Genomic DNA, 27717 nt, shown 5'->3' with positions numbered 1-27717 from the left:
GATGTCTAATATTTGTATGTGGGATGCCGTCTGTGGCAGATCGATAGTTTTAAGTTTTATCATCAGACAAAAGGCGTGAAAGTGACGCCGGAATATCTAAAAAATAAATTTAAGATTTTTTGAGCAACAAGAGTGAAGTTCGTCTTTGAATGATTTTTTTAGGTTTGTTCCTAGCTGGGCTCAAACTTTCCCCGGAACATTAACAATCTATGGAAACAAAAATGTCTCCACATTTTACTTTGAATGAAACCACTCGGATATTTAAGAAAAATCTTCCAGACTCAGTCTCAGTAGCCCACTGAAAATATAGTTCTAATGATTTGAATCTGATTTTTGGCTAAATCTTGTTTCCTCCGTCTAGATGTAATATGTGGAAGAGCCCTGGCCGAATCGAGGGCGAAAGGTTCGTTGGAAGCAACTAGCGCGGCAGAGATTGGGTCGGGGGAGCTAGCGCGAGTGCGCACGCCTCGAGCGCCGCGGCCGTGTGGCGGTCCGAGGAGCAGCGTTGTGTGGCCGGGCCAGGCCAGGCCAGTGGGTGCTGGTGCCTGGCGGCGAGCGGCCAGCGTGGAGCGGAACGGCCGAACGGCCATGTCCCATGCTGCTGCTGCCCGACCAGACCTACGAGCCGGCGGCCGCGGCCGCCGACGGGACCGGCCCCCGGCCACCCTCCTCGGACGACGAAGACGACAGCGACGACGGCGACGACAGTAGCAGCTCGGATGACTCGGAGGCGGCGGGGGCGGCTGCGCGGGGGCGGCTGGGGGCGGCGTGCTGCGTTGCGCGTCGTGTGCTCACAACCCTGGCCGCCTACGACCGCTTCCTGCACGCCAACAACATTCGGCCCGATTTTTTCTGCCGACACAAGGAGAAGGTGGCCCTGCAGCACCTGCTCACCACCAAACTCAAGTGCACACACCGCAACGCAGGTCAGACAAATGTCAAAATCTTTCCCCTTAGCCTAAAAGTGTACAAATAGAGTTGAACACGAGTTTGATTTTCTCCTACATTTTAGTTTTAAGGACCTTTCTCATTATTAAGAGTCTTTTATTTATTATTGCTAAATTCAACGGCCATCAATAAAAGCTCCAGCCGTAAAATAGTTCTTTCCTTTCTAAAACGAGAATGATGAAACGGAACTCTTTATTTTGCAGAACTTTTCACCTGCAGTAAAATTCAATACAAGTGAGAATTTTCCTCCACTTTTCAAATATTTTGTTACCATTCAAACGCTCCGTTTTGGCTCAATTAATATAATGGAGAACGTTTTGTCTGATAAATAATCAAAATCACAAGAAAGTTTTGAAATTGCAATTTTGTGGAGTCAAATAAATATTTATTTCCTTTCCTGCCTAAAACATGTTGAAAATGGTCCGCGCTGGCTTAAAAGATAATTTCTTCTCCGCGATTGATTTGAACAACGTCTTTTTATACTTGCTCACGACTTTTCCCGCGCAAGCACGCTTCAACGCAACAGGCTGTAAATGCAATATGAACAAAATATAAGTAGATTTAGAACATGTGAAATGAAAAAAGTTGATAAAACAGTGCGAAAGTTACTACCTGGAATTTAGAAATGAAGCTCTGAATTCATTTTATGACATAATCGCACTCACATTTTTTTGGAACGCAAAGAAAAAAAAATCGAAACTCAATTTTTACGTTGCATGTGAAAGAACCTGTCTTTCGAATTACCAATTTGAGTTAAACATTCTCGATGCTAAAATATAATGCGCTGAAAAGAATTTTTCGGTTCTTCATGGTCTTAATGAGCCATTATTGCTTAAAAAACAGATTCAAAAGCTGTCATCGCATTATATGTATTTTTTGCCAATTGTAAATCGCGTTGATGAGAAATTTTCCTCATCCTTCTTCACTGCCAAAAAAGTGGAGTTGCTCGTTTAGCCTTTTTTCGTTTCGGCAACGTAAGGAATTGAGTTCTGAGAAAGCTTAAAGCTTTTGCATCTGCTTTTGAGGCAGTTGTTGTCTTGGCGGCGGAATTCCGGCGGAGCAAGCAGCTATTAATTTTCGGCGATTGCTATTTATGCGTGTCTGAAAAATCAGCTGATCCGATCTGATTTGTGTTACGAGCTGGCATTCTGCGTTTTCGCTCTCACGCACAAATGAACCGCGCTGCCGATCAAAGTTTTCACTGTTCCCTTTTTTTGGTCGAGCTTCTATGGGTTTCTTTCAATTCGAAAATGTTCAACCGATTTTTCACTAATATTTTACGCCTAACATTAAGTACCTGACAAAGTCTAGCAAGAAAAACCGTAGTGAGAAACAGCTTTTTAAGCAAAAAAATTCACGGAGAGTAGGTAGGCATATTCATTTTTGTCCATATCTCAATTATTTTTTTTTAATTCTGAATAGTTTTTAAATTGAAGCTATCATACTAATTATTATACTCACAAAGCAATTCATAAGATATTGAAGCATAAGAAAAAGAAAGTTCCAGATCATGTTGATAAAAATGTTATATTTCGTTTAAAAAAAACTAAAATAACGACTGAGATCAATAACAAACCAATGCTGTTCTTGGCACAAATTTTTTAATTCTATATTTTCTCGCCGTCCAATCGGTTGAATAAAATTTCAACTCCCCCTGGAACTTCTTTTCCTTTTTTTTTTTTTTTTAATAATTCAATTTACAAAATACAAATTTTGTGTTGTGTAAATATTCAACTGCTTTCTTTCTAGCCTTTTGTTAAAATAAAAACTTAATAGTTTAAGTTAATTTAACCTTTTTCTCGAAATAAATCGATAAAATTAATTGGATATTCCCATCAACACGAAACACGCATCCATTTTCACTCTCTATCGCTTGGGAATTAGGGACTAATAATAATTAGAAATCGTGCGTATATACCTTTTTTACAACTTGGTTTCAAAAGGAGACTCGTGTTTTCCCCGATTTCTTTCTATGTGTATGATCGTCTGTGCACGAATTTTCCGCGAAAGGCGCCATTTTCATCCGTGTCTTCTTTGAAACTTGATTATTTGTCTCTCTGCCTATTCAGTCGCGTGTTGTTTGCTTTAACAATGAAAGCAAAGTAAAAGGTATTGTTCTTTTTTTCTCCAGAAATACACGCCCAGAAAATTAATGAGCCGCGAATTCTGCAACAAACACAATATACAGAAAATAAATTGAGAGAATTCCAATTGAAACTTGCGGTTGAATTTTTTTAAATATATAGAGCTGGAAATAATTGGAGCGATCAGAGTAATTTGATTTGAGTAAAAAGTGCATTAGTAGAAAAAGGAAGCTGCAAACAATTGTCGCACATAATTATAATTTGTTGAAAAACCCAGAGCAGAGAGCGCTTGATTATCATTTAATTGCAGAGTTCGCGCATTAGAGACTGCAATTCTTTGATCTCACCGCGGACACCCACCTCGTTAGTGCTCACAGCTTTTTAAGTTTTGCAAAAACAGAATCGAGAGCAGCGTGCAATAAATCGTTAATAAATAATTAACACCTTGCCGCGCGACAGCGGATGCCATCACTTTCCACTTGTTTCCTCTTCTTTTCAAATATATTAAATTAATCTTGCTTTTGAGATGCAAATTTTTCTCACACACAATAAAATTTGCATAATTCAATTGGACGGAGGAGTATTTTTCACTTAGGCCGCGCGAGCTAATTAAGCCGTTTGCTTTGTTTCTGCCGAGCAATATGCAGTCGAGCGAGTCTATTACTCAAGAAAGAAGACGAGTTGAGAAACAAATCGGGCGAAGGATTATAAAAGGTTTGGAGGGGGCGGGGCCGCGTGCCGGCGAAAGGGTGTAATTTGGCTCTCGTGACGCGCCGAGTGTGGGAATGCCAACACGCCGGGTCACCGGGCAATCAGGGGTCAGCCGTGCAAACAAACAACGCACCTGCTCTGCTCCCAACCCAACAAACACCGACAAATATCAGCCTCTATCTGAAAAGCCGACTATGGATTTGCAACGATTATGTACATATTATATAGCTTAAGACTGCATAGTGTCCGTGTAAAGATCATTCAGGCAGGTTTGACGGGTTTTCAGCCAACTTTATAGAAATTTGACTTAATTAGAGACTAATAATTACTAAATCTCATTATTATAATGTTGCAATGGCTAAATTTTTTACTTCATCGCAATTTCTTGTTTTACAGGATAAAGTTTACGCAAATTAATATTAAAAATCACTCAATAAAATGGAGACGAAAACTAAGAATTAACGAAATGTCTTTATACTATGCGCGGAACTGATTGAGCATGGACGGCTGAGAGTGTAAATTGAAGAGAAACATTAAATCGCACGTTCTCGTGCTGCAATTTTACTCATCAATTTTCCCTCATGGCCGACAGCCGACCATCATCCTTTCTCAATTTCACGTATATAGGGTAGAGCCGTTTCGCACTTTTCATTAATTCAATACGGGTGTATTTTTTGTATAATATGAATTATGTGTTCTATTTAGCACTAGAAGTGTCCAACAGACATGATGGCATAATCAACGTTCACTTCGCGCTTGCTTCTGCGTCATGATATCGTTCTTATGTGATAGAGGTTCATTTTTTCATCGGTTCTTCGATTTTGAGTTGGGTTACCCCCTGATAGTGAACATCTCACGAAAACTCTGCGTCCCAGTAACATCGCGAACGAATAACATAAGCGCACGGGCCTCATTGGAGGAAGCCCGGTCGAGAAAAGGACCAGCTCCTGAAACTGCCCACGCACAGCGGTCTTTTATTGAAACGCAAGACACTCGCCCCGTGAAATTCATTCACGCGTGCTGGAAAGGTACAAACCAGCAAGTAGCGAGTCGAAAAACCTTAAAAATCCTCCCTAATCCGCAAGGACTCGTCATTGCAAAAATAAAGATAATCAAATTTAGGTGCGTATATCCACCCGCATCAGTGTTTCATTTAAATTCAATTTAGCAGCTTGATCAGTAATCTGTGTTGGCAGACCAGCAATTAATTACATTGCGACTATCGCGATTCAATGTTTTTTTGTGTGTGTATTATAGTCCTAACATTGATGATATATTATTGTGATTTCAAGCACACGTTGGAGCAAATTTTACACGTGAAGAATCACAAATAAATCTTTTCAGTTGTGAAACAGGAGTCAGTCGCTTGAACTCACGTCACGCGTTTTTTCTGCGGTTGCGAGAGTTAAAGTCTTCTCAAATAAAGTCGACAATGGAGCGATTCGCACGTTTAACAGCGAAATAATTACAATTTACGGCGCTGCAAAATCCGTTTTCCAGCTTTAATCCTTTTTTCGCTGCCAAGAGCCGCGGATGAAAAGAAAACGGCGCTGTAAAAGGAGAGAGGAAAACAAGTTTTCGCCTTTATTTGTGCACTTTGTCTGGCCGCCTGCTGCTAATCGGCCATATTTTGATTGCATTAATTGAATTTATTTATTCGACGCGAGCAGCGGGTCGCCCCCTTTTTTTGGACCGCACAAAGCGAAAAGCTAATTAGCCGCGCTTCTGCAGATTAATCACCTTTCGCCTCCGTCTCGGCCGAAAAAGACCGAATAAAGAGAGGAACTGGTTCAAAACCGTTTGCGGCTTCATTCTTCCTCACCCGCAATCGAAAATGCTCGCGCGCATCCATTAAGGATTATGCAAATACATTTATCTCGCACGCATCAAATTTTAAGTATCACATAATGTGACTTTGTTAGTGCGCTTCCTAATGGTTAGAAAATATTTTTCGTTTTAGGAAGTGAATACAAATGTATAATTGATCACATTTTTGTCAGTTTTGCTGGAATAACCAAAAGCTGCAAATGTTTATGGATGTTATAGAATTAAATTATGAAAATTGTTTTGTTTAAAAATATAATGTTATATTTAACAAATTTACAGATAGAAAAGAGTTGTTTACATTGTTTGATCTCAATATTTTCGGGATTCTACTCCTGCGAACTTATTGAACATAAAATGTTTAAATTAAAGATGATGGTGAGAAGAACAAAAGAGAAATAAAATTATTTGATATTAAGGTAACACAAATTTTCTAAACACTCTAGGCGTACAACACCACAGTGAAAACACAAGTAAATATTAGCTAAGTTGCTACTCTCAGAGCCATTTATTTCTACTAGGCTTTTCAACTTAAATTTTACTAATTTTCCAATTTTTTACACCAGAAAATCGGCATTAATTAAGTTCAAATATAAAATTTTAAAGAATCAATTCAATTCATCTTTTGGAATTATTATTTACCTTATGACATATTATGTCACTACAAAATAGATCAGGTAGAATTCATCTCTTCAATGCAGGCATCCATTTGTAAATACAAGTAATACACGCAAAAAAATCAATAATAAGCATCTCTGCACTCTTAAATCTTCAACATAATTCAAATATTCGTCAGCATCGTAAAATCAGTAAAGGCTACAGATTAATAACAAACTGTACCTTTTTTATGAATGAATTTCATATCCATTATTGTTTTATTTGTATCTTTTGCAATGTGTAACACTTATTTTAGTATTTATTTGTGAAAATCCTGTGGTTCAAGAGTGGGTCAGGTTTAATACATGTAAATAAATAACAATCGCAACATATTTTTCCACGCAAAAATTAAGCTGGAGATTTGCAAACGAGGAATTTGAACGCGCGGAGAAAGTGAGGACAGAAAAATATATAGCAGAGCGAGTGGCTAATGAGCTTAATTGAGATTCAAAAACCCGGGTGCCGCGCGTCTTTTACACCGAAAAGCTTTTTTATTGGCTTTTTAATTGAAGCGCGAACCGGCTCGCGGGCGCGATAAAACACCCAAGCACACATACATACCCAGAAGCCTTTTTCACTCATTTTCTTGCAACAAACGCGAACGGTCGCATTTCCAGCGCGGAATGCAATCGGTCGTTTTGATTGGACAAAGACTGATTTGAATAACTGGTTATTTGGGCGAAGTGAATTCGTCTCTCGGGGACGACATTTTCGGCCGCGGCGTCTCCTTTTCTCCCCAAAGCCAGATAAGCATCTGGCTTTTCGTCAAATATTAACATTGACGAAATCGAGTTTCCTTCTCTGCTCATTCTCAGCACTCAAGCGCATTCGTATAAATATATTTTATATAATCTGAAAAACACACGAAAAAAGAAATGAATATTCCAGTTTCCCACACGCAAGTGACAGATTTATAGTGTTTACTTTCTTTCCCTCTTTTATCAGCAGCAAAGTCAAGATAGGAGTTGCAAACGAAAGAAACGGGAGCCGCGCGGCGCAGATCAAAATTTGTTTTTGAAGGCCGAATAGAACAAAGGTGGACCTGGATTAACGACCCAAATATCGGGAGGCTGCTTTTCATCTTCCAATTATTGGACAACAATGAAAACGAGCGGCAGCCTTTGTGAGCGGCCAAATTGCTTCTTGATTGTGTTTCCGACCCCCGACTCGCTCTCACTCGCTTCATACAAAATAAAAACGCCAGGTTCCACGCATCCTCCGTTTCAAAGGCAAAAATAGCCTCATGAAAATACAATTGATTTGGTAATTTTAGCGAATAAACTATTCTTTCCAAGTCACGAAAGTCATCAGCCGAAAAGCTGTAAAGCAGAGGTTTGAAAATTTTAACTCAAAGAACGAGAAAAATTGGGAAGAATTGCTGCTAACATACAAAAATGAGTACGATTATTCATTTTTTCACGAGTCATGTACAATTCTTTCCAGTCTGAGTTATTTCGATTGAGTGTTTAAGTGCAAATTTTGTTGGTGAAAGTTTCAAAATTAGGCAGCACTCTCGTCTTTTCAAATATTTTTGATCATTTTACTCCTTTGCTGGGAATTGTAATTAATGCTTAAGCCGGATTAACTGCTCTCATTACTCGACGCCATGTTGGCGATCTGACCAGCGGGTAACAAAGTTAATTCGCTCTGGGACCCCCAGTGTGTAAAACCATGCGTATATAGTTTTCGCAGAAAATGCCACAGGAAGTGTCCCTATATGCTACCTGCTGTTTAAAGCACCCAGTTTTTAGACTTCCAGACATTTTAACTCCGTTCAAACTTTTACATGTTGTGCCTCTGTTAATTTCCCATCGGCAGGATTGCCTTGCAGATGAGCAATGATAATTCGGACAGACAATAAGAGAAATATAAATTTATTTTTTAAAATGTATTAGATTCGAATTAAAATTTTGAAACAAGCAAAGTCCTAGAAACGAGATTACTTATTACATAATTTGACAGTTAAGGCTTTTGGAAGACTTTCAGTTTCTGCGAGCACAGATGCTTGCTTGCGGCCAAATATGGAAAACTAGTATCTGCGCTTGGATGATGAAAAAGGAGAAAAATCGACACATAAATATGACGACTGCGGTGCGTCTCCGCATTGCGAACGTCAAAGCAGAAAGCAGCAACACGGCAGCTAAGAAAGAAGGAAAATCTGAAAAGGTTTTTGGCCGCGTGTGAGGCTTTGCCTTAATTCCAGCCGAGAATGCCCACACGTGAGCGCGTTCAGACGCTTTCGGCCGCCATTTTTAATCCTATTATATAAATAATATCTTCATATGTATAAATTGTTTGTTAATGAGCAGATTAAAGGCGACGTTTGCAAACGCCGAGGACGCGCACACGAGAGTTGAAGAAAAAGAGAAGTTGAAGTGGCCGGCCAGGAAAAGTGATTCGACGCAAAAGATAAATTTGCTGCTTTCGGCGCGCTGCGATTTTATCTCGGCAAATATTTTGATGCGCCATTGTTCGCGATGAAAAAAAAATAACTCAACCGTCCGGCCGTCCGTCAGAGCACTTTGTTTCGCCAGAAATGTGCCCAACGCCGCTGAAATTATGACACACAACTCTATGAGACCTTTCACTTCACTCAGCAATGACTTTTCCGCACGAAAATTTAGTAATTTGACTGAAGAAAATGCCTTTAAATTAATTTTACGTTTCATTTAGGCATTACTTCAAGTTCCTGCTATTTTAAGTGGGTAAACATGAAACATGACTAATGTATAGGGTCACCATAACTGACCCAAATTTAGTTTGTCTGAATCAAAACACACCACCAGAATTGAACCGAATAATTTTTACTGACCCAAATGAATATTCCGAGAGTAATTTGCCTGAATAAATTGGATTTTGCCCAAATATGGCATTGGATTTTGACACACTTTTAAACGTTTGAATAGCAGTTTTGCTCATATTGAAGCAAGGAATGTTTTACACACATGCACATAAACCAAATAGATTCAGAGTCTCTCCTCAAAATATATTTTCCACACGTATGGCTCAATCTTGCTGTCACTTTGAGCCTTTTTGCCAATTGCACCTGATATTAATCCTGAGGAGGACGAGCTGCAAGGGAATTAACACATGCAGTTCCTATAAACTATACCAAACGCCCATGCGCCAAACGACAGCTCGAGTTTTCTGGGAAATTTTTAGTTGCATATGAAGCTAAATTCGTCGCTGATTGTATTCTCAAACATTTACCACGTTGCAATATTTTTACATTTCAAGAAATTTTCATTTGAATTTTATCGAACGTTCAATTCAAATGATCTGAATATTACAATCTAAAATATTATTTTCATTAGGTAGTTGATGTGTCTTAATTAAATTATTTTCCAACACGGCAACATTAAAATTTAAACAAATATTGCAATTATTGATACATGCCAAGATAGAAATATGGAAAAAACTCCTTGTTACACACCTTAAAAGCTGCATTTAATTTCTAACGTCAAAATATACTTTATTTTTTAATTTTATTTGGAAATAATTAGAGTCGTATTTTATACGAGGAGGACAATGTTTCCCCCTGCCAGAAAGTAATATGTATATAAATTGAGCAAAACATTGCAATTTAAACATTAGACCGCATTCTCTGTTTTCAGTTTCGAGCATTGGATGAGCTTGAAATTATCATTTTGGGCACTCATTTAGCCAGCGAGTATGCTATTTCCAGGTATTTCTCGTTCTCAAAGAGGAAGGCACATAAAAATAACGCAGTTAAAAAGAATTTTAAAAGGGCAGAGAATTTGAGAGTTGGAAGTGAGCAGCATCCAGTATATCCTCCTATTCCAGCAATAGGAATGTGCGTGTGTTGAAAGCACACTAATGAGTCTGGCTTTGTGTGTTAACAATAAAAGTGTAGGCAAAGCACCCTTTGTCTTATCTCGCCGCGACACGAGTCGTAAAGAAGCAAAAGCAGGCCTCCCTGAAAAATCGTAAACGCGCACATTTCGGCTTTCCTTTGATTCCTCGAGCGCGTCACTGAGCTTTCTTTCATGCCCATGCCCACAGACTTTTTATGGATATACTATGTATGAAAACAGGAAAGTGAAGCCAGTCTAACAGTGGTAAGTCCTATCATTGCTGGTGGTTAATTGAAAATTCAACAATTTGCGGAAAACAAATTATATTTTTTTTATTTAAGACTTATTAAAGAAGCTGAAAAATTATTAAATAAAACAGGTTGGTGCCAATCAATTAAACGAGAATATTAAGTAATTAAGTGCGAGCCACTTCTACCCAGCAGGTTGATTTTACCGATAAATATATGTGTGTGTGCATATGACGTGCGTGGAGCAAGAGCGAGTTGTGTTTGCTCATTTTGCGTGTTGTGTCAGCTCTCACTCGGACTTTGTTTCTTTGGCAACAAAAGAGGCTGCGTCCGTCTCGGTGCCTCGCTTTGTCCACTGGCTCACAATCGACAAATTCAAAGTGTTGGCCCGCGGGCCACGCGAGATGACTTTTATATTCAAATAACGAACGAAAAAGTGACCGTGCAGAAACGAGAAAGCAGCTCGGCGGCCGCGGGACGAGAGCAGAGAGAACGTACGTAGACGTACTTGAAGCAAAAATTCGAGCCCCGAAAGACAATGGGAGAAAAGCGTGTTATTTTCCGAGAATAACGAAATAAAGAATGCGTACGTGCCCCGAAATCCAATCGGCCCCGGCCAGGGTGGCCAGAGGCCGTAGTGGAGGGGCGTCAGGGTTGCCACCTGGTCGCCCTGACGGTGCGAGGGGGCAGCACTGAGGCGCTCGCCGGCCGCCGCTGCCTCTGCCTGGCCCCAACAGGTGGCTCCACCTCCCCTCGCTCCCCTGCTGCCTTGCCGGGCCCTCCCCTTCTTTCCCTGGCACCTGGATGGCCGCCCCTCCGCCGGGCAGAGGTTGTTCCCCTCGGCGGAGAGGAGCTGGGCGACAAAAAAGAGCCGCTCCAGGGTCAAAAGGGGAACAAAACCTTTTTATCTCGCTGCTTGGTACAGAGACGCTCGTCTCTTCCTCCACACGTCCGCCGGCCGCGACGACTGAAATTTGTTTATGGGAAAACTAATCAGCGTTAAACCGAGCAGTAAATTCAAATTTTCTAGGGATCATGGCAACTGATAATTTTATGTCCTTTGTCAAGATCTACACAAAGGCCTTGGAAATGCCCCACGGGAGAGGCTGCGTTCAGGGCACAATTGACCACCGTAAACGTGAGGTGTGCTCTTTAAAAAATTGTGATATGTGTATCAAACGTTATATTCACGAGCCTTTTCGCGCTTGTGAATAAGTCCCCAGCGCAAAAAGCAGCAAAGAAAGCATGCAGCAACAAACTTTTCTCCTCCTTTGGCTTAAACCCGGATCTCTTATATGCCGCTTTATTCTCTCGGATTTTTGTTGCACACTGCGCGAGAGATGGACTGCGCCGCTGGAGCCTCGGCCGAAGAACAACAACAGGATCGCGTTACACAATTGACAGAGGCGAGAATCACCACCCTGGAAAATCATTATTGCGGTCGCACATTGTTCTCGCATCAAAACAATCACTTTCAAATGGCAGAGTTGAAATTTGATTCCAAAAAGTATCGATTTCTCTGAAAAATTCAAAAAATCTGTCTCTTTAAACTGCGACAAAGTAAAAAGAAGCTTTGGAAATTCCACTCTTATCGTCTGCTCTGTAAGAAACAAATAATGCTTCCAAGGCAGACAACTCCACGTGAGTTCTCTCGTGAAGCGAAAGAAGGAAAGAAAGAAATCTTATTCTCGCACCACAACCAGCGACGCAGAGAAATGTACTTTGGCTTGAGTTATTTCACATATTATAATATTCGTTTCGTTGCGCAACGCAAAAATTGCGGAATCGTGTCTTGCAGCGCGTATATTCTGTACAGGAGAACTGTTTGGATTTTTGCGACTAAACTTTATACCACGATTAAATGCAATTACCTCATCATAATAATCTTTGAAATCGTTCCGGTCTCTTTTTTGAAAGTAGGGTCCAGTTTCCGCATAGAAAATTTAATGGTGGATTTGGTACTTCCCTCATGGCGGTTTTTCTCGCAAACGGATGGAAATTCCTATTTTGTTAATTGGAATCACAAATCGATTAAGACTGTACATGTTTGAGTCCAATTTCTCCACTAATTGACCGCTAAAAAGCATAATATATGTTTTTCGTTTTCCACTAATAGACAACTCCTGTCGCCATTCCTTTCGGTCTAACCTGCTTTTCGAGCATTAACGGTTGCTTGCTGGACACTGAACTACTTTTCCGCACTCCGCTCTCCTCACGAAAATCTTGCTAAACTGGAGCCAAATAATCTCGTTACTCAATCGAGATCTTTCACATCAAATTTAAATCAACATTTAAAAGAATTCCGTAATTTGTGGGTTACGTTTCAACCTAATACATAGACCCTGAACATTTACGACGCACATTTTGTGCTTCTGAAATTTACAACGTATTTTTGCTCCCTAAAAGCATAATCAGTATAAGTAAATGATGGGCAATAACGAAATCGTGAGTTGTTTGAAATTGGCAGGAAGAAAACGATTTGGCAGCAGACTGAACGTGGCGCGCGACCTACGAAGACACCTGTCTGTTCTTTCCTCTCTCTCAGTCAGGTCGTTTGGACAGTCGCACACGCGAGCAAGGCGCCCGTGTGAATGCAAACGAATCGCAGTGGCAGGCGAACGTGAAAACAATAAATTGGCGATCAAACCGCGGCGTTTATGCGTCTTTTCCTCCCGGCACCGCACGAGAGCAATTAGACATTTCTCGCGTGTGCCAAAATACACACGTGTCATTTTTGTAATTAATTTCACTTTGCAACGTTTTGCTTGGGGGTAAAAAAATCACATGCATATATATACTTGTTGGCATATTTTTTAATTAGGCTCAAAATCTCTTTTAAATAGGTAAAAATGGTTTCAGCGATTCCACTCATTTATTTCATGACTTTTATTTTCTTATATATCTTTACTCTTTAATTATTCCTGGTCAAATAGTTTATAATTCTATCTGGAGCTAATTAATAAATCTAAAAAAATTATGCTCGGCTAGCAGAAAACAAATTAAATTTACTGAACACATGTAACATTTTTATTCTCTCCTTAAACCTTCCTTCTTATCAGCAGTGCAATAAAAAACCCACTTATAATTAAAAATCTTCTAAAAATAATATGTTACTCTGTCAGTAATTTAAATAAAAATAAATATAACTTTGCTGGTATCATTGTTGTAGTAAAAATTGTCATTGCAGAAGAAATTTTAGTTGATTTAATTTTCAAACTCAAAGAGATGTACATATATGTATTAGCTACCTTCGGACTTTGCTCTTATACTGGTTATTTTATTGCTTAAATAATTCATTTAAAATAATAATACTCTGCATTGAGAAGTCAGTAGATTGATTAAAAATAACATTTTAACACAACTAAATCCAGGCAATTAGAAAATTACATAAAATTTCAGAGTTTCAACACCACTGTTCTAACAAGCAACAACCTGAGATTGCAGAACAATGACCTCTCATCACATTTTGCGTACTTATGGCCAAGCTGGCAACTTTTCTAACATCTCTTTGAATTAACGGGCGCCTTTGCCGGCGGACAACGTATATGCGCGGCGATGAGAGAAGTTGGGATATTTGGCGAGGTCTCGTCTCTTCTTTTGCGCCTCATGCCGAGTTGGTGCTGTTACTCTCGAGACGCGTTTGCTTTTCTTTCTTTCATCCGCCGCGAGATGTTTGTTACAAACCGCAGCCAACAGTTATGCAGTTCGCGCGCGCGGTCCTTGCAATAATCCACCTTTCCACAACGCGCGCAACAGCTTTTCTCAAGTGTATCGAATTTGGAGACGAGCAAATATAATATCATCTCTGCACACAACGCGAGTGCATCCACATGCGATTTCGCAAAGAGCATTCATTCTCGTGGGAATCGGCCTTGCGAGTGCGGCATAATTGCAACTCTTAATCTTGTAATGAAAAGGATTGTAATGTTTTTCTGCTAGTTAAAATTTAATTTCTCAAGAATGATTAGATAAAAAAATGGTTTATGCCCAGCTATGCATTTGATGGGCAATTAAAAAATATTTGATATGAAGTTGCCAGTTTGTTCTGAAAATATAGGAATAGGATTTGAGAGCTATGAATTGGAATGAATGAGAACAGAATAGAATCAACACACTCGCAATATTGGCGCTGAAAGATTTATGTTGAATTTATAGTAAATAATTTATCACTTACACGAGCAAATTGCAAATTGGTTTAAGAGCTAACATTTAATTAATTCAGTTTAAGCAAACAAAATTGTAAATCTCTTTTGTATAAGACTGCATGGTAATAATTAAAACATCGATTTTAAACGTATTCAGCAGTTAAACTTGTTTTTAAAATATTTTCAAAACTTCACCACAAAAATATATTTATTATAGCTCTACTTTCTGTAGGGCGAGGGGAGTAGTGACATTTTCTCATTCTCAGTGCAACATAAAATAAGGTTTTGGTGCAGTTTGGGGCGCTGGTGTCCTTGAGAGCGAGTAGCGGCGCGGGGCGGGCGGCGGGCGAAGCGCGAAGCTCGGGTCGTTCTCGTTCGCGTCGGCTCGGCACCTGAGGCTGCGGCAGGTAAAAATGCGTCTGCGGCATCAGGGTCAGTCGAGTGTGAGCAGTCAATCCGCGTGCACCGTATGCTTCCCGCGGCATGCCGCACTGAACTTGTGAGTCGACGCGCTTAAATGGCGACCCTCGGCCTCAGCAAAGTCTTCATCTTGGACAAATACTTCACCGAGCTGCAGAAATTCTGGGAAACCGAGAAGAAGCTGCAAGGTACGCCCTGATTTTTGTGTACCCTTGCCTGCTCGCGACCCGCCGCGAGCAGCCGCAGCCGCAGCAGCAGCAGCAGGAAAGAATTGTTTTGCCGGATTTTGTGAATAGCGTGATATCGAAGTTCATTTGTAGTTATTTACAAACGCGACAGTATAGCACAGGGTTTCGTAAGAATGAAAAATTAAGAAATCATTGACATCAGCCCCCTCAGCCTACTAGTGGGGGTGGGGGTTAAAGAAAACCTGTCCGCAGCTACCTGCCGAGAGACGCCTCGGATTATGCTATGCCGGCGGAGCGCCGCGAGCCGAATAGCTCACGCGACTTTTTATTCCTTCGTTTACATAATGGCACGTTCCGAGAAACATGAATTTCTTCAGAGAAGAAAAAATTACACAATTTAGCTTCTTTGATTCCACTGTTTCTTGTGTTTTTTTGCCTTCTTTTCTCGCTCTTCTTTCACCCCAGTCAGGATTTAAAAGCAGATTAGGAGAAGAGAGGTAGGAGAGTTTTATTTTTGGCAAATCTTATTCGGTGGCCGAATTAATTTTCTTTTCGGCCAGAATTTTAATTAGTGAGGCGCAGGTAGCGAGCGAGCGAGCGAGGCAAGAAGCAGCGCGAGGAGAGAACAACAAACAGGTCGTCCCTTTTGTCCAACGCGCTGCTGTTGGAATTCCCTCCCTCCCCTGCCAGGGCCCACGGCTCCTTGCCAGGATGCTGCCGCCGCTGCCGCGCTTCATTCTTCTCATCTGTCCCGCGGGCAAACAGCAGTAAAATGTATTCAAAAATAAAACCACATCATCAAATTGAAATTACGATACGCGACTCTGCTGCTGCTGCCGCCGCCGTCGAGAAAATTGCGTTTTTTTTTACTCTCTCACGTACCCTCTTCGCGTCCAATATGAGGAAAAAGTGAATTTCCTCTTTGAGGCGAGGAGTTAATATGATTTTTTTACTATTGCCTCTCGGGTAACACTCCCGGCTCCGATGACTGATTTTGCATTCGTGGCGCGTTTCCAGCGATGGGAACGCAGTAAGGGGGCCGGGAGAGCGGAAGGAACAAACTAGCTCTTTTCGGATTCGAGTCTCACGGGACAATTTTTCGCTTTGTCTCTCTCGAAAAGCGAAAAGAAATCGAGGCCGCGCGGTGCACACAAAAGTTCCTTCACCCGGCTGCTTTTTGCGCCTTTGCTCTCCGGTGCCCAGCAGCCTAATCGCTTTTCGCCGTCTATGGAAGTGTTAATTAAGCGCTTCAGATCACTGCAACACTCAAATTCGGCGCATTATTCATTGTTGCCTCCAACCACGAACCAGTTTGTTCTTTGCTCCACTTTTAATTGTTGGAACAAAAGCATCCGAGTCGTTGTAAACCGATCCCGTTCATTCAGACAGCCGCTTGCACGCGATTTAAAGTTTTTTCGAATAACCAAAATAAAATTGCATCTGCAGTGCGGTTTGCCTTTCGGATTATAGCTATTTTTCTCTCCGCGAAGGCCAAAACGACCCTTCTGGCTTGGCGAACGATGGAGAAAAGGCGCCTCTGTAATTATGGTAAAAAGGAGCCCGAGTTTGTTTCCTTTTTTCCTCGTCGCTACCTGCTCTTTCTCTCTCTCTCTCTCTCTCTCTCTCTCTCTCTTTCTCTCTCTCAGCGGCACCGCGCCCTGGGCCATTTCTGACGGGCGACCTGCGCGTCTCCCTCCCTCCCTCCCTGACCGACCGACCGCCGGCGTACCCTGGGCTGCCACAAATCCGCGCTCTCGCACTCGGTTCCCAGCTTCCACTCGGCTGGCGGACCGCGGCCCCCGGGGGCGGCCGTCGGCCCTGATCCCATCCTCTCGAATAAAAGCATAAATTAATGCCCCTTCAAGGTGCACTAATTTCGGCACTTCTAAAATGAATATAATGCGTTTGATTGAAGTTGTTGATCCCCGTTAATAAATTTTAAACCAAAAAATAATTTTGTGCATTTACATTATGGTGCGTCCTTTCAGGATGCCTTTTTTACAAAAGCAAAATGTTTTGGCCCGCAGTGAAACTATTTGCGGATGCGTTTTGGCTCATAATATATGATACCGAGGGCATTTTATCTTGACCCTCGGCTGGCAACCCTATTAAGCAGTTGACACTTCTCGAGTTTTTGCGGTTTGACACGCGTGAACCGGCCGACGTTGAAGTGGGAGCCTCAAGGCTTTCGTGTTGACTTTCAATTTAATTTCGGGTCGGACACGCTGCTGGTCTGGACACGCGATCCGTGGAAAGGCTTTTCCAAGCTCGCGGGGAAAAGGGGCCGGACGCGATTTCGGGCCCAAAACTGGTCCGCTCGAGTTTCGATCATCGACATCAGCTGACCTTGTTGACTCCCCACCGCGTGCCTCGACAGCTCGCAGGCACCTCTGCCCGTCGTCAGTCCGGCCAGCACCGTCGCCCGACCCGCGTCCTCCGGCACGGTCAGCACCACACGGTTTGCCCCTGCGTCCTTATCAAATTCTCGTTTGTCACTCTAAAGTCAAAACATTATTACTGCCATTATATGCCGCCATATGACACGCGTTTGACGGATGGGATTTTTAACAATATTTTCTTCATACTCAAAATAACGTATTTCATCTGGTCCGCTAGATTGTTTGGGAACTTGGATGTTTTGAAATTTTATACTTGCGCCACATTTATTTTGATTACAAATGCGAGAAGTAGTTCATATTTTGCTTAGACCTTTTAAATTGTTCATTGATAGTGCTCTAGTTGATTTGTTCCTATAAAATTCATTTTGTGGTGTTTTTGTAATGATGTATACCTTTTTAGGGTACATACAGTATATAAAACAATTGTTTCCTTATTAACTCTACTTAATGTTTCTTTTTTTTCTGAGGCAACTCAAAGTGCAATGCTTAAAATTAAGATGAATCTTTTCAAACCCTAACTCCTTTTTATCTTAACGTTTTGTATAACTAAGACCTATTTTAATTTTTAGATAAAGCCGTCATCACCGGATTATGTCATGAAATCCCACACATGTTTAACATTGATTTTTTAAGCAGCCTATAGCTTTTATTAATTTCTAAAAAAATGTATGTCTATAAATCCCAAAACAATAGAGTCGTGATATCAACATATTTCGTTATGACATTCTAAGCGTTTTACATTTTAAAATTAAATAATTTTCATTATATATTCTGCACATTTTGAAAATTAAACTTATGATATTTCGAAGAGTTATTAAGATCTTCAGTTTTAAAAAGTTACTATACCTTTAATATTTTTTGGTTTATCGTTTTTTTCGGTTTATAGGCACCACATAGTTCTAATTTCATAAAGTTTTGACAAAAATCCAATTCTATTATTGATGATCTGTTTGCCCCAAAACAATTTGGACAAACCCAAGTATTTACCTGTAATTTTGACAACCTTTTAATTTTTAAATTTTTGGTCTTACTTTTTAAGCCTTGTTTCGGGGTGGTATGCTACTACAAATCCATGCTTTCAATTTAAGGATGTGGTTTAATTAATTTGCGTTTTTGTGTCTTTTTGCGCAGATGCAAATTCAAATGAGGCTGTGCATCTGCAGCAGCGTCTGCGCAGCCTCAGCTCCGAGCTGGTGACGTTGCGCAGCCGTCTTCACGTAGGCCAGTCACACCAGATTCCGTCGTTGCAGTCACACCAGCCGTCACCGCAGCCACAGCAGCAGCAGCAGCCGCAGCAGCAGCCGCCGGCGCTGCCGCCGGCCAACAAGAAGCCGGCGGCCGCCTCCGGGGGCGGACGCCGCGGTCAGCTGCCTGAGCCACCCGAAAAACTGCCGGTGTGGAACTTCAAGGGGCCCTCTCCCCCCGTCGTCGCCGCAACCCCCCTTGCCACCGTCCCGGCCCCCATGGCTCCCACCGACCTCGACGACCTCATCCACCTGCCAGGACCGTTGACCGAAGACGCCGTGCTCAGGGCGCTGCAGGCCAGGTTCGCAGCCAACCACCACTATGTGAGTTATATTTTTAGGTTCTACTTCTGCTTTTTGTTCATATTATGTTGACCGTGTGGTATTTATTGAAAAAAAAATGAAGAGAGATACTGTTGTGTTAGTGTGTGCTTTAAGTGCACTTTCGTTTTGAACACGCGGTTGCTCTAAATTCATATTATAGCTCTCATTATTCAAAAGCTCTCTCACTAATTGTAAGTGACAAGTGCTCTAAACAAAAATTTGCAAAAGGACTAAGCAAAATTTTTTGCTCCTCTAACACACCATCTGCTTCCGGTTTTGAACACCTGACGGGATGAATCCAAGCTCTGAAAACGCGTTCGTGCAATATTATCAAACTGATAAGATCTTTTTGATGCTTAAATTTATCGAATTTATCTCCAGATGGGATCCCAATTCTACTATTAACCATTAACTGGCCAGCCAGCTTGGGCCCTGAATAACGCGGTGAATGCTTTTAGTGGCGTGTCATCTGAGTCATACACACGTATCAGATTGCATTCCTCAATTTTCAACCAAAATATAGAAAAATGAAGCTCCGTGTTCGTTTTTTGTGTGCTGCGAAAGTTATGGTTCGTATACAAAGCCAACAGAAAATTTAAGGTCAAAATGCTTTTCGGTAGCAATTTGTCTAGGCTTAATAATTAATAATTATCAGTAATTTTAGATTGTTCAAGAATATTAACTGATTATCATAATCCTCACGGTGATGAGCTGGAACATAAGTAATTTGTTGGCGTGGAATTCGCTCTTCTTATTTTCTTTCGGCTTCTCTTTTACCAATTTGAAACAACTTTTCGACCTTCTGCTAGGCAATTATAACTGTGTTGCACCCTCAGGCAAATCTGCTCGGCGATCGCGACTCTCTGCTCTATACGCTTTCGTCAAAGCTGACAGTTTATGTTTCAGCAGGTTCCCGCGACCATTTTTTACTTTCATGCTAGTAATTTGCCAGTTTAAATTGAATACCTTAGTTTTTTGCGATACCTTAAGCTCTGGATATTTCACAAAAGTAACAGCAGCTCTTTCGTATCGAAATTCATTGACTATGATATATAAACTCTGTAAAATTTGGTTTAAATTTCGGAGCTTACACTATAGCTATTTAAAGCTACATTTCCTCCATGAGTACTCCATTGATTATTTTTGGTTATCGAAAAATTTCTTAATATTTTTTACACAACTTATAAAGCACTCATACAGTATGTTTATTTAAATCGGAGGACAGAAGAAATAACAAACATCGCTGCTGCTCTGTCGTCTCGCTGTCGTCGTCTCGATAAAATAAGGAAAGAGGAATGAGAACTTTCGGGCTGGTCGTGTCCCGCAGGCGCAATCCTCTCTTTTATAATTCGATTAGAAAAGCCGGTTTTCTTTCACCGCACTTCTTGGAAAACGCGCGACGGCACTATTTGCCTGTCGGCGGTTGCAGAGCGGCGATTCCAGAGGAACCTTTCGGCGAGGAAATTTCGACAGAACATAACAAACACGCGCGAATTCGGCAACCCTGGTGATTTTAATGTACGTGCTGAGCAGAACTCCTCGTTTCGCGTTTGCTCGGTAATAAATTGGAATGGTTTATATTCTGTTGTCGGGCAATAATAATTTAGCACGTCGTCTGCTCGCTGCAAAAACCGGTCCTCGCCGACCGACTCCAAACAAATACGAAGTGTGCGAATTCCACCTCATTTTGCTCCTCTTCCACTCGTCTTTCGCCGCAAATCAATTTTCCAAAAACATTTCCTGCGCTGTTATAATTTGGGCATCGGTTAAAACAAAAACATTTCTAAATTAATCGCAGAGACGTGACCCGTGAAAATAATAAGCTTGGGAAAATGTGAATGAGAAAAAGAGCGTCGGAATGATGGGAATCGATCTTCGAGATGCGAAGACTAAGACAATGGCCAACACTTAAATGCGTCATCAGTGACGTCATTAATGGTCTCGCCAATCATTCAAGACACGTAACAATTTTTCTTCCTAAGTGTAATAAAATGTTTGAAATAGAGCTCTATTGATTCATAATTCGATTGAACGAGGCAAAACAAAAATTAAACAGAAATTACATCATGGATGATGTATGGACTATGAAGGAACCGTTTTTATTCGTCAATAGCTCACAAACAGGCAGTATATTTTTCGATCCTTGAATACAATACGGATTTGTACTATTTTAAAAATAAATTAATTTTAATTTCTTTTAAACAGAATTTTATAACTTTTTATAAATAAAAAGACAATTTTTTTTTTGCTTTTGACGGTGGCTAATTTAGAGAGTGATACTTGTAGTTTTAGGTAGCGGTTGGCAACCTTAGTCACACATTCGCTCTTAACGCGTTTAATGATGGCGCGAGGAATTCACACACGCAATCGTAAAATGATGCATCAGGCGCGATTTTGGAGCACGGCGCTCACGACTCTGGCGCGTGATCTCCGACCCGGCACACGCGCCGCAATTAACGCGTGTCTCATTCTCATTTCTCATCTCATTAAAAGTGAGTTTGTTTGCTTTAATTTTGCAGACAAATATCGGGCCGATTCTGCTGTCCTTGAACCCGTTCAATGACGTAGGAAACCCGCTCACCCTGAGCAGCACCAGGGGCATCCCGCTCAACCCCAAGCTCGTCAGGGTGGTGCAGGATGCCGTGCGTCAACAGTCTGAAACCGGATACCCACAGGCCATCATCTTGTCAGGTTAGATTTTTCTTTAACAACAAATTAAAACTGAAAAAGGTAATGAAAATTTGAGAAAATAAAAATTGGTAAATTCAATTTAATTTACCTATTTCAATCTATTATGGTATCTATTTACCTAATTTAGTTACTTAATTTAAAATTTATTTTTCAATTGTTACTCGCATTTTTTTAAAGAAACAAGCAATGGAAGTTGAAAATATGTCAAAGAAAAATAATATCACACTCATATTTTTACAAATTTTTTAGTCTTCTCTTCTTTTCTGATTTTGCCAAAGGGAGCAGCCATTATAAAATCAGTTTAAATGATATTCTCCCACATGTTGTGTCCTTTCATTTTAAAAATAAACTTAAGTTAGATAATCGAAGCACACTAAATTCATTTTTATTTAATGATTTTTCCTGTTTTATACTAAATACTCTGATCAACCCTTTTTGCAATTTGAGATTTAATTATTTCCTAAAAGAATTCATTCAGTCTCATTCTTCACGATATTCTATCAAATTGTTGCCTTTTAATGTTGTTAATTTATTACACTTTAAAAAACAACTTTTAAGCGCCTCCTCTTTTTGAGACTCGAAAAAAGTTCCTCACGTTTTTGTCTTTCTTTATTTTAGGTGGCAGTGGCTCGGGCAAAACGTATACCTCAATGCTGCTGCTACGGCAGTTGTTCCACGTGGCGGCCGGCGGCCCTGAGACTGACGCCTTCAAGCACCTGGCCGCCGCCTTCACCGTCCTGCGCTCACTGGGCAGCGCCAAAACCAACACCAACGCAGAATCTAGTCGAATCGTGAGTGCCGGCGAAAATCATTAAAAATTGAAGCTGGGTCTCACAATTTTTATACAGGGTCACTTCATTGAGGTGCAGGTGACGGACGGCGCGCTCTACAGAACCAAGATCCACTGTTACTTCCTCAACCAGACAAGGGTAGTGCGGCCTGCCAAGAACGAGAAGAACTACCACATCTTCTACCAGATGCTCGCTGGGCTCAGTCCTGATGAGAGGAGTGAGTTTGATTTAGAAATAACAAAATTCCTCTTGACCAATGCATTGGTATATTGATAAACGGTATGCTCTAATTTTAAATATTTCTTCATAAAATGAAGATGTTATTAGATGCTAGTTGCAGTTACCCCCTGGGATGCTGATTATTCCACATTATTTTAAACATTACTTTATATTTAATTTTTTCTGCCCGCAGTGAAACTGAACCTGGATAATTACTCGATCCATAAGCTGAACTACCTGCGCCACGGTGACACGTGCCAGGATGAGGCGGAGGATGCGGCACGTTTCCAGTCTTGGAAAGCGTGCCTCGGCGTGCTTGGCATTCCGTTTATGGACGTGGTGCGAGTACTGGCCGCCATACTACTGCTCGGCAACGTCACTTTCGTGCACAAGCAAGGCGCGCCCGCCCCCGAGGTGGCCGTCGAGGGCGAAACTGAGCTGGCCGCTGTTGCTTCGCTGCTGGGCGTGCCAGTAGGCGCGCTCTGCCGGGGACTCACCACCAGGACGCACAATGTCCGCGGACAGCTCATCAAGTCCGTCTGCGACGCCAACATGGTTGGTTTATTAATAAATATTAACAATTTTGTATGTCCAAATTACAAGGTTTATTTTATCCCTTTGTTTTCTCGCTTCCCTGCATTTTCCATGTCTTCCTTTAGTTTTTTAACAACAAATCTCACGCAGTTTTGTTAGAGCGGTTGGGTTTAATATTTCTTTAATTGTATAGTGAGAATTTTTCAAATGAGTAACTCGTACAAAATTCATAGCTCATCAATACCTTGCTGCTCGACCTTTCTAACTTGACCTATGACCGATGATATTTTTTTTATTTTTGAGACTCTACAAACATCCTAAAGTGTAGCAAACATGCCCAAATATTTTTTTTTAAATTTGTCAGTATTTATAGATTTAAAACAACTCAAGGCTATTAAACCATATAATATTGATGTCTCATTTAAATCTGAATTTGCCTCAACCAATTTTCTTTTGCTCATTGCTCACAGTCAAACATGACAAGGGACTCGCTGGCCAAGGCCCTCTACTGCCGCACTGTGGCTACAATCGTGCGCAGAGCTAACAGTCTGAAGCGGTTGGGCTCGACCTCAGGCACCCTGAGCTCGGACTCTAACGAGTCTGTGCACAACCAGGCCGAGGTTGCGAGTCAACACGCGTCTACCGTTGGCACCGCTGGTTCTAAGTCCAGCAAGTCAATGGCCGCGCTGAACAACGCCGTCCGACACGCCACCGACGGCTTCATTGGCATCCTCGACATGTTTGGATTTGAGGACCCTCAGGTATATTTCTTCCGTTGTTTCAAACTATTTCTTTAAGCAACACTTAAAATAATTAAAAGATTCTGCATGATGGTTCTTATCTTGGCTCCTCAATAGAGATGTGGTAGTTGTATTTTTAAAATTGTTAATATAAAATAAGAAACTATAACAAAACCTTTTCTTTTGTATTATTTAGCCATCACAGTTGGAGCATTTGTGCATCAATTTGTGCTCTGAGACGATGCAGCACTTCTACAATACCCACATCTTCAAGTCCAGCATTGAATCGTGCCGGGAAGAGGGAATTCGAAGTGATGTTGAGGTCGACTACTTGGACAACGTGCCCTGCATCGACCTTGTCTCCTCCCTGGTCAGTGTTGATTCCTAGCTTTCTTTCATATTTTTAAATAGCTGAAATTCTTGAGAAAGTTAATTTTTTTGCATTGGCCTTTTTCTCGTGCAGCGAACCGGTTTGTTGAGCATGTTGGACGTGGAGTGCACGGTACGCGGCACGGCCGAGTCGTATATCCAGAAGGTGAAGGTTCAGCACAAGAGCAACAGCCGATTGTATGAGCCACGCCCGCTTGAGGCCCGCACCTTCGGCATCCATCACTACGCCGGCAGGGTGGTTTATGACGCGTCCGACTTCCTCGACATTAACCGTGACGTGGTGCCGGACGACCTGGTTGCCGTCTTCCACAAGCACAGCAGCAATTTCGGCTTTGCCACGCACCTTTTCGGTAGTGAGCTCAAAGCGCTCTTCGCCAGGGACGCCGTCCCCGGGGGCCTCAGCTTCAGGATCTCGCCCACTTCACACACCGACCTGTGAGTAACTTTTTTAATATATATCCTTTATTTTGTCTGACGGTCAGACTGTAAATCTTTTTCGATAAAGTGGATGGGCCGGGTTATGATAAATTTTAACTTATTGATCGATTACAATGAATGAGAAGTGATGTATTTTTAAATAACATCATTAAAAAATAATAATAATAACTTATTAGTACCTCTCTGCACTGCCATTAAGAGCTCAGATCGACAAGACAATGTCTGGGTCTGACCGAAAAAAATCTCGCCCACAACCGATCTCAGGGTGAGAGTAAATAATAGTATATGATTTTAGTCTAAACCGAGATCTTATTTTCGATCTCATGGTGCTAACTATTTTTTGAGTCTATTATTTGTATCACCACAGCAGCAATTTGAGGATCTTTGAGATGACAAAAATTGATTTTTTTAATGAAGCCAATTAGAACTTTGAAGTGTGTTCCTATATATATGAATTTATTTTTAATATTTCAAATATTCGTTACATTCTTATCAGCTGCATCTTTTCGCAATTTCCACAATTTATAACCACTTTTTAAATTTATAACCGATTGAAATATAATAATAATTATCTTTTCAGGCAAAACGGTGACGAACCGGTGTCTACGCTGACGCAAGACTTCCACACGCGGCTGGACAACCTGCTGCGAACCCTGGTGCACGCAAAGCCGCACTTTGTTCGTTGCGTGCGCACCAACTGGTGCGAGGCGGAGGCGCAGTTCGAGCGCGCGGCCGTGATGCAGCAATTCCGCTCGCTGCAGGTGCTCGAAACGGTCAACCTGATGGCCGGCGGCTTCCCACACCGCATGCGCTTCAAGGTGTTCAACGCGCGCTACCGCCTGTTGGCACCTTTCAAGAGATTGCGCAGGTCCGACGACCGCGTACTCGAGGACAGCCACACTATTCTGCAGAGCTTCGCCCTCGCCCAGCAGTCTGATCAGGCCAAGGAGTCCTCCGCCTGCAGCACCAGCTCCGTCAGCACCAGCTGGGCGACGGGCAAGAGACACATATTCCTCAGGTAAGACCAGCGTTTAATTCAAATTTAGGCGCAGGAGATGTTTTTTGCGCTTTTGTCTTCCCACTATTTCCCTCGGTCAATCTTAGAACTGCTCTTCATATTTTTTTATGTATTTTGCGTATTTTGCGAGATAGAAATTTGTAAGGTTTCTAATAATTAAACCAGTTTTGGTATTTCCAGTGCGCCCCATTTAATCGGGCTGAACAATGCTATAATATATGTGTTTGGATTAAAAATTCAAAAATATTTTAATAATAAAAAACAAATTTCACGCACCTTGTTCATGAGTAAACCATGGTTAATTTTCTCGAGTGTAAGTTTATGTGACAATAAAAAAAACACTGGGATTTAAATAACGACCTAAAAATCAATATTTTTTTTATATTTTAAGACAAATTCTCTACTGAATATCACAGCTTGAGATTATCTTAAAATTCTTGTCTTAAATAAATTTTCATGATTTTTTTTGCAGTGAGGGTGCGCGTCAGCAACTGGAAGAGATGCGAAACAGCAAGCGGCATGACTCAGCCGTGCTGATTCAGAGCACATGGCGAGGGTGGCATCTGCGGAGGCGGTGGCCTGCCTTACGTCGCACCCTGGAAATGCAGCTGGCCAACTGCGCGACAAAAAATAACGCAGGTACTGCGAGCAGGCCACGGCCACAGCCCATCGCAGGAACGCCGCCACCAGACGCTGCCGAAAAGTGCGACCACAAGATGATTCAACAAACGTGTTCACTGTTTGGACTCGACCTGGTCAGTAAAATTTATTCCTAGTTAGACATGGTCACTTTTATGCCTGTTTTGTTCTAATAGTTGCTTTTTTGTCTTTGGAAATTCAAGAGCAGGTTTTTAAAAATTTCAAGCCAACAAACACCAAAATTAAAGAATTGGTCAATTTGTAGAGTTTTTTCTCTTATTGGAAACTATTTTTGATATTTTTGATGGTATATAAATATAAAATTTTCTAAAACAGGGCACAAATGTATGAACATGTTAGTTTGTAACCAGTCGAAGCAAAATAATACATATTGTTAATTTATATATTATTATGAGAATCTTAAAATTTTATTAAATATGCTAAAACGAAGAAAATTCTACATTTTGTAGGAGAGACCACCACCTGTGCCTCCGAGCCGTTCGTACACCGTCACGGGCAACACTAAACTGGGATACCCACAAACCAGACTCATGAAAATGGCTTTTCCAGGTATTTAACAATTCTAAAAATTTTTCTACTTGATACATTTTGAATCTAAATAATCAATGCGATTTTGCAGAGGATGGAGGCGTGGACAACGTAGTGCTGCCAAAGGGCGAGTCGGTGGTTGTAGTGGGTGCCTCACATAGGAGGGGCCACCTGGTGGTCGAGCACAGCAACTGCACGCTGCATGTGCCTTTTCAATACCTGGAACTGAAGGCGACGCAACAACAGCGCGGCGTCAGCATTTGACCGCAGTGCAATAAATGAGATGGACAGCGAAAATACAAACTCTTCTCTCACATGTGCCATTCCTTCACGTTCTCCGCTATTTCACGTTTGCAAGAATTTAAGAAAGTCGGCAAGTGAGTGTGCCGACTCCGCCGATCAGTGCATTTCTCAGGGCTTTTCGAAGGCAACTTTTTTAATTTTTTATCACGCGCTTTATTTTGATGATTTGTATGTGAATAATTTATGATGAATTTATGATGTGTTATATCGAACTAACCAGCTCTCTGTGCTTTTGTACACTTTGTGAAAATGGAATAAAACTATAGTAAATATGGCAATATTTTTCTTAGGACAAATAATGTCTCCAACCTTTAGCTACACAGCATCGAAAACGAGCCATGCGCGTCTATTATCATCGCGAATGAACAATATATATGAGAGAGCATAACATAGGAGTA

General features: G+C 41.3%; 1 protein-coding gene across 2 annotated transcripts; it reads left to right on the top strand.

The window, feature by feature from the left end:
• Positions 1 to 516: 516 nt before the first annotated feature.
• dachs (unconventional myosin-IXb-like dachs) lies at positions 517 to 27591 on the top strand. Of its 2 annotated transcripts, none has more exons than XM_065486384.1 (13): positions 517 to 926; positions 18571 to 19007; positions 21527 to 21698; positions 22317 to 22489; positions 22547 to 22706; positions 22902 to 23263; positions 23713 to 24003; positions 24179 to 24352; positions 24446 to 24807; positions 25391 to 25828; positions 26301 to 26583; positions 26938 to 27037; positions 27108 to 27591. In XM_065486384.1, exons 1-13 carry the CDS (start codon positions 596 to 598, stop codon positions 27278 to 27280), a joined length of 3456 nt encoding a protein of 1151 aa, XP_065342456.1. In that variant the 5' UTR covers positions 517 to 595; the 3' UTR covers positions 27281 to 27591. The 2 variants fall into 2 exon arrangements, with proteins under 2 accessions (XP_065342456.1, XP_065342455.1); XM_065486383.1 differs by lacking the exon at positions 517 to 926 and adding an exon at positions 14842 to 15040.
• Positions 27592 to 27717: the final 126 nt, after the last annotated feature.

The sequence above is a fragment of the Cloeon dipterum genome, chromosome 3 (genome assembly GCF_949628265.1).
Source record: "Cloeon dipterum chromosome 3, ieCloDipt1.1, whole genome shotgun sequence".
Lineage (NCBI taxonomy): Eukaryota > Metazoa > Arthropoda > Insecta > Ephemeroptera > Baetidae > Cloeon > Cloeon dipterum.
The sequence above is the reverse complement of the archived record's forward strand: the minus strand, read 5'-3'. Positions and strand labels throughout refer to the sequence as shown.

What these genes read in the sequence shown, in the direction of transcription:
- dachs (XM_065486384.1), top strand. Translation starts at nt 596, where the DNA reads ATGCTGCTGCTGCCCGACCAGACCTACGAGCCGGCGGCCGCGGCCGCC. An exon ending in ACAGGCCATCATCTTGTCAG is followed by an intron (nt 21,699 to 22,316) that starts GTTAGATTTTTC and finishes TCTTTATTTTAG; the next exon opens with GTGGCAGTGGCTCGGGCAAA. An exon ending in CCGTCTGCGACGCCAACATG is followed by an intron (nt 23,264 to 23,712) that starts GTTGGTTTATTA and finishes CATTGCTCACAG; the next exon opens with TCAAACATGACAAGGGACTC.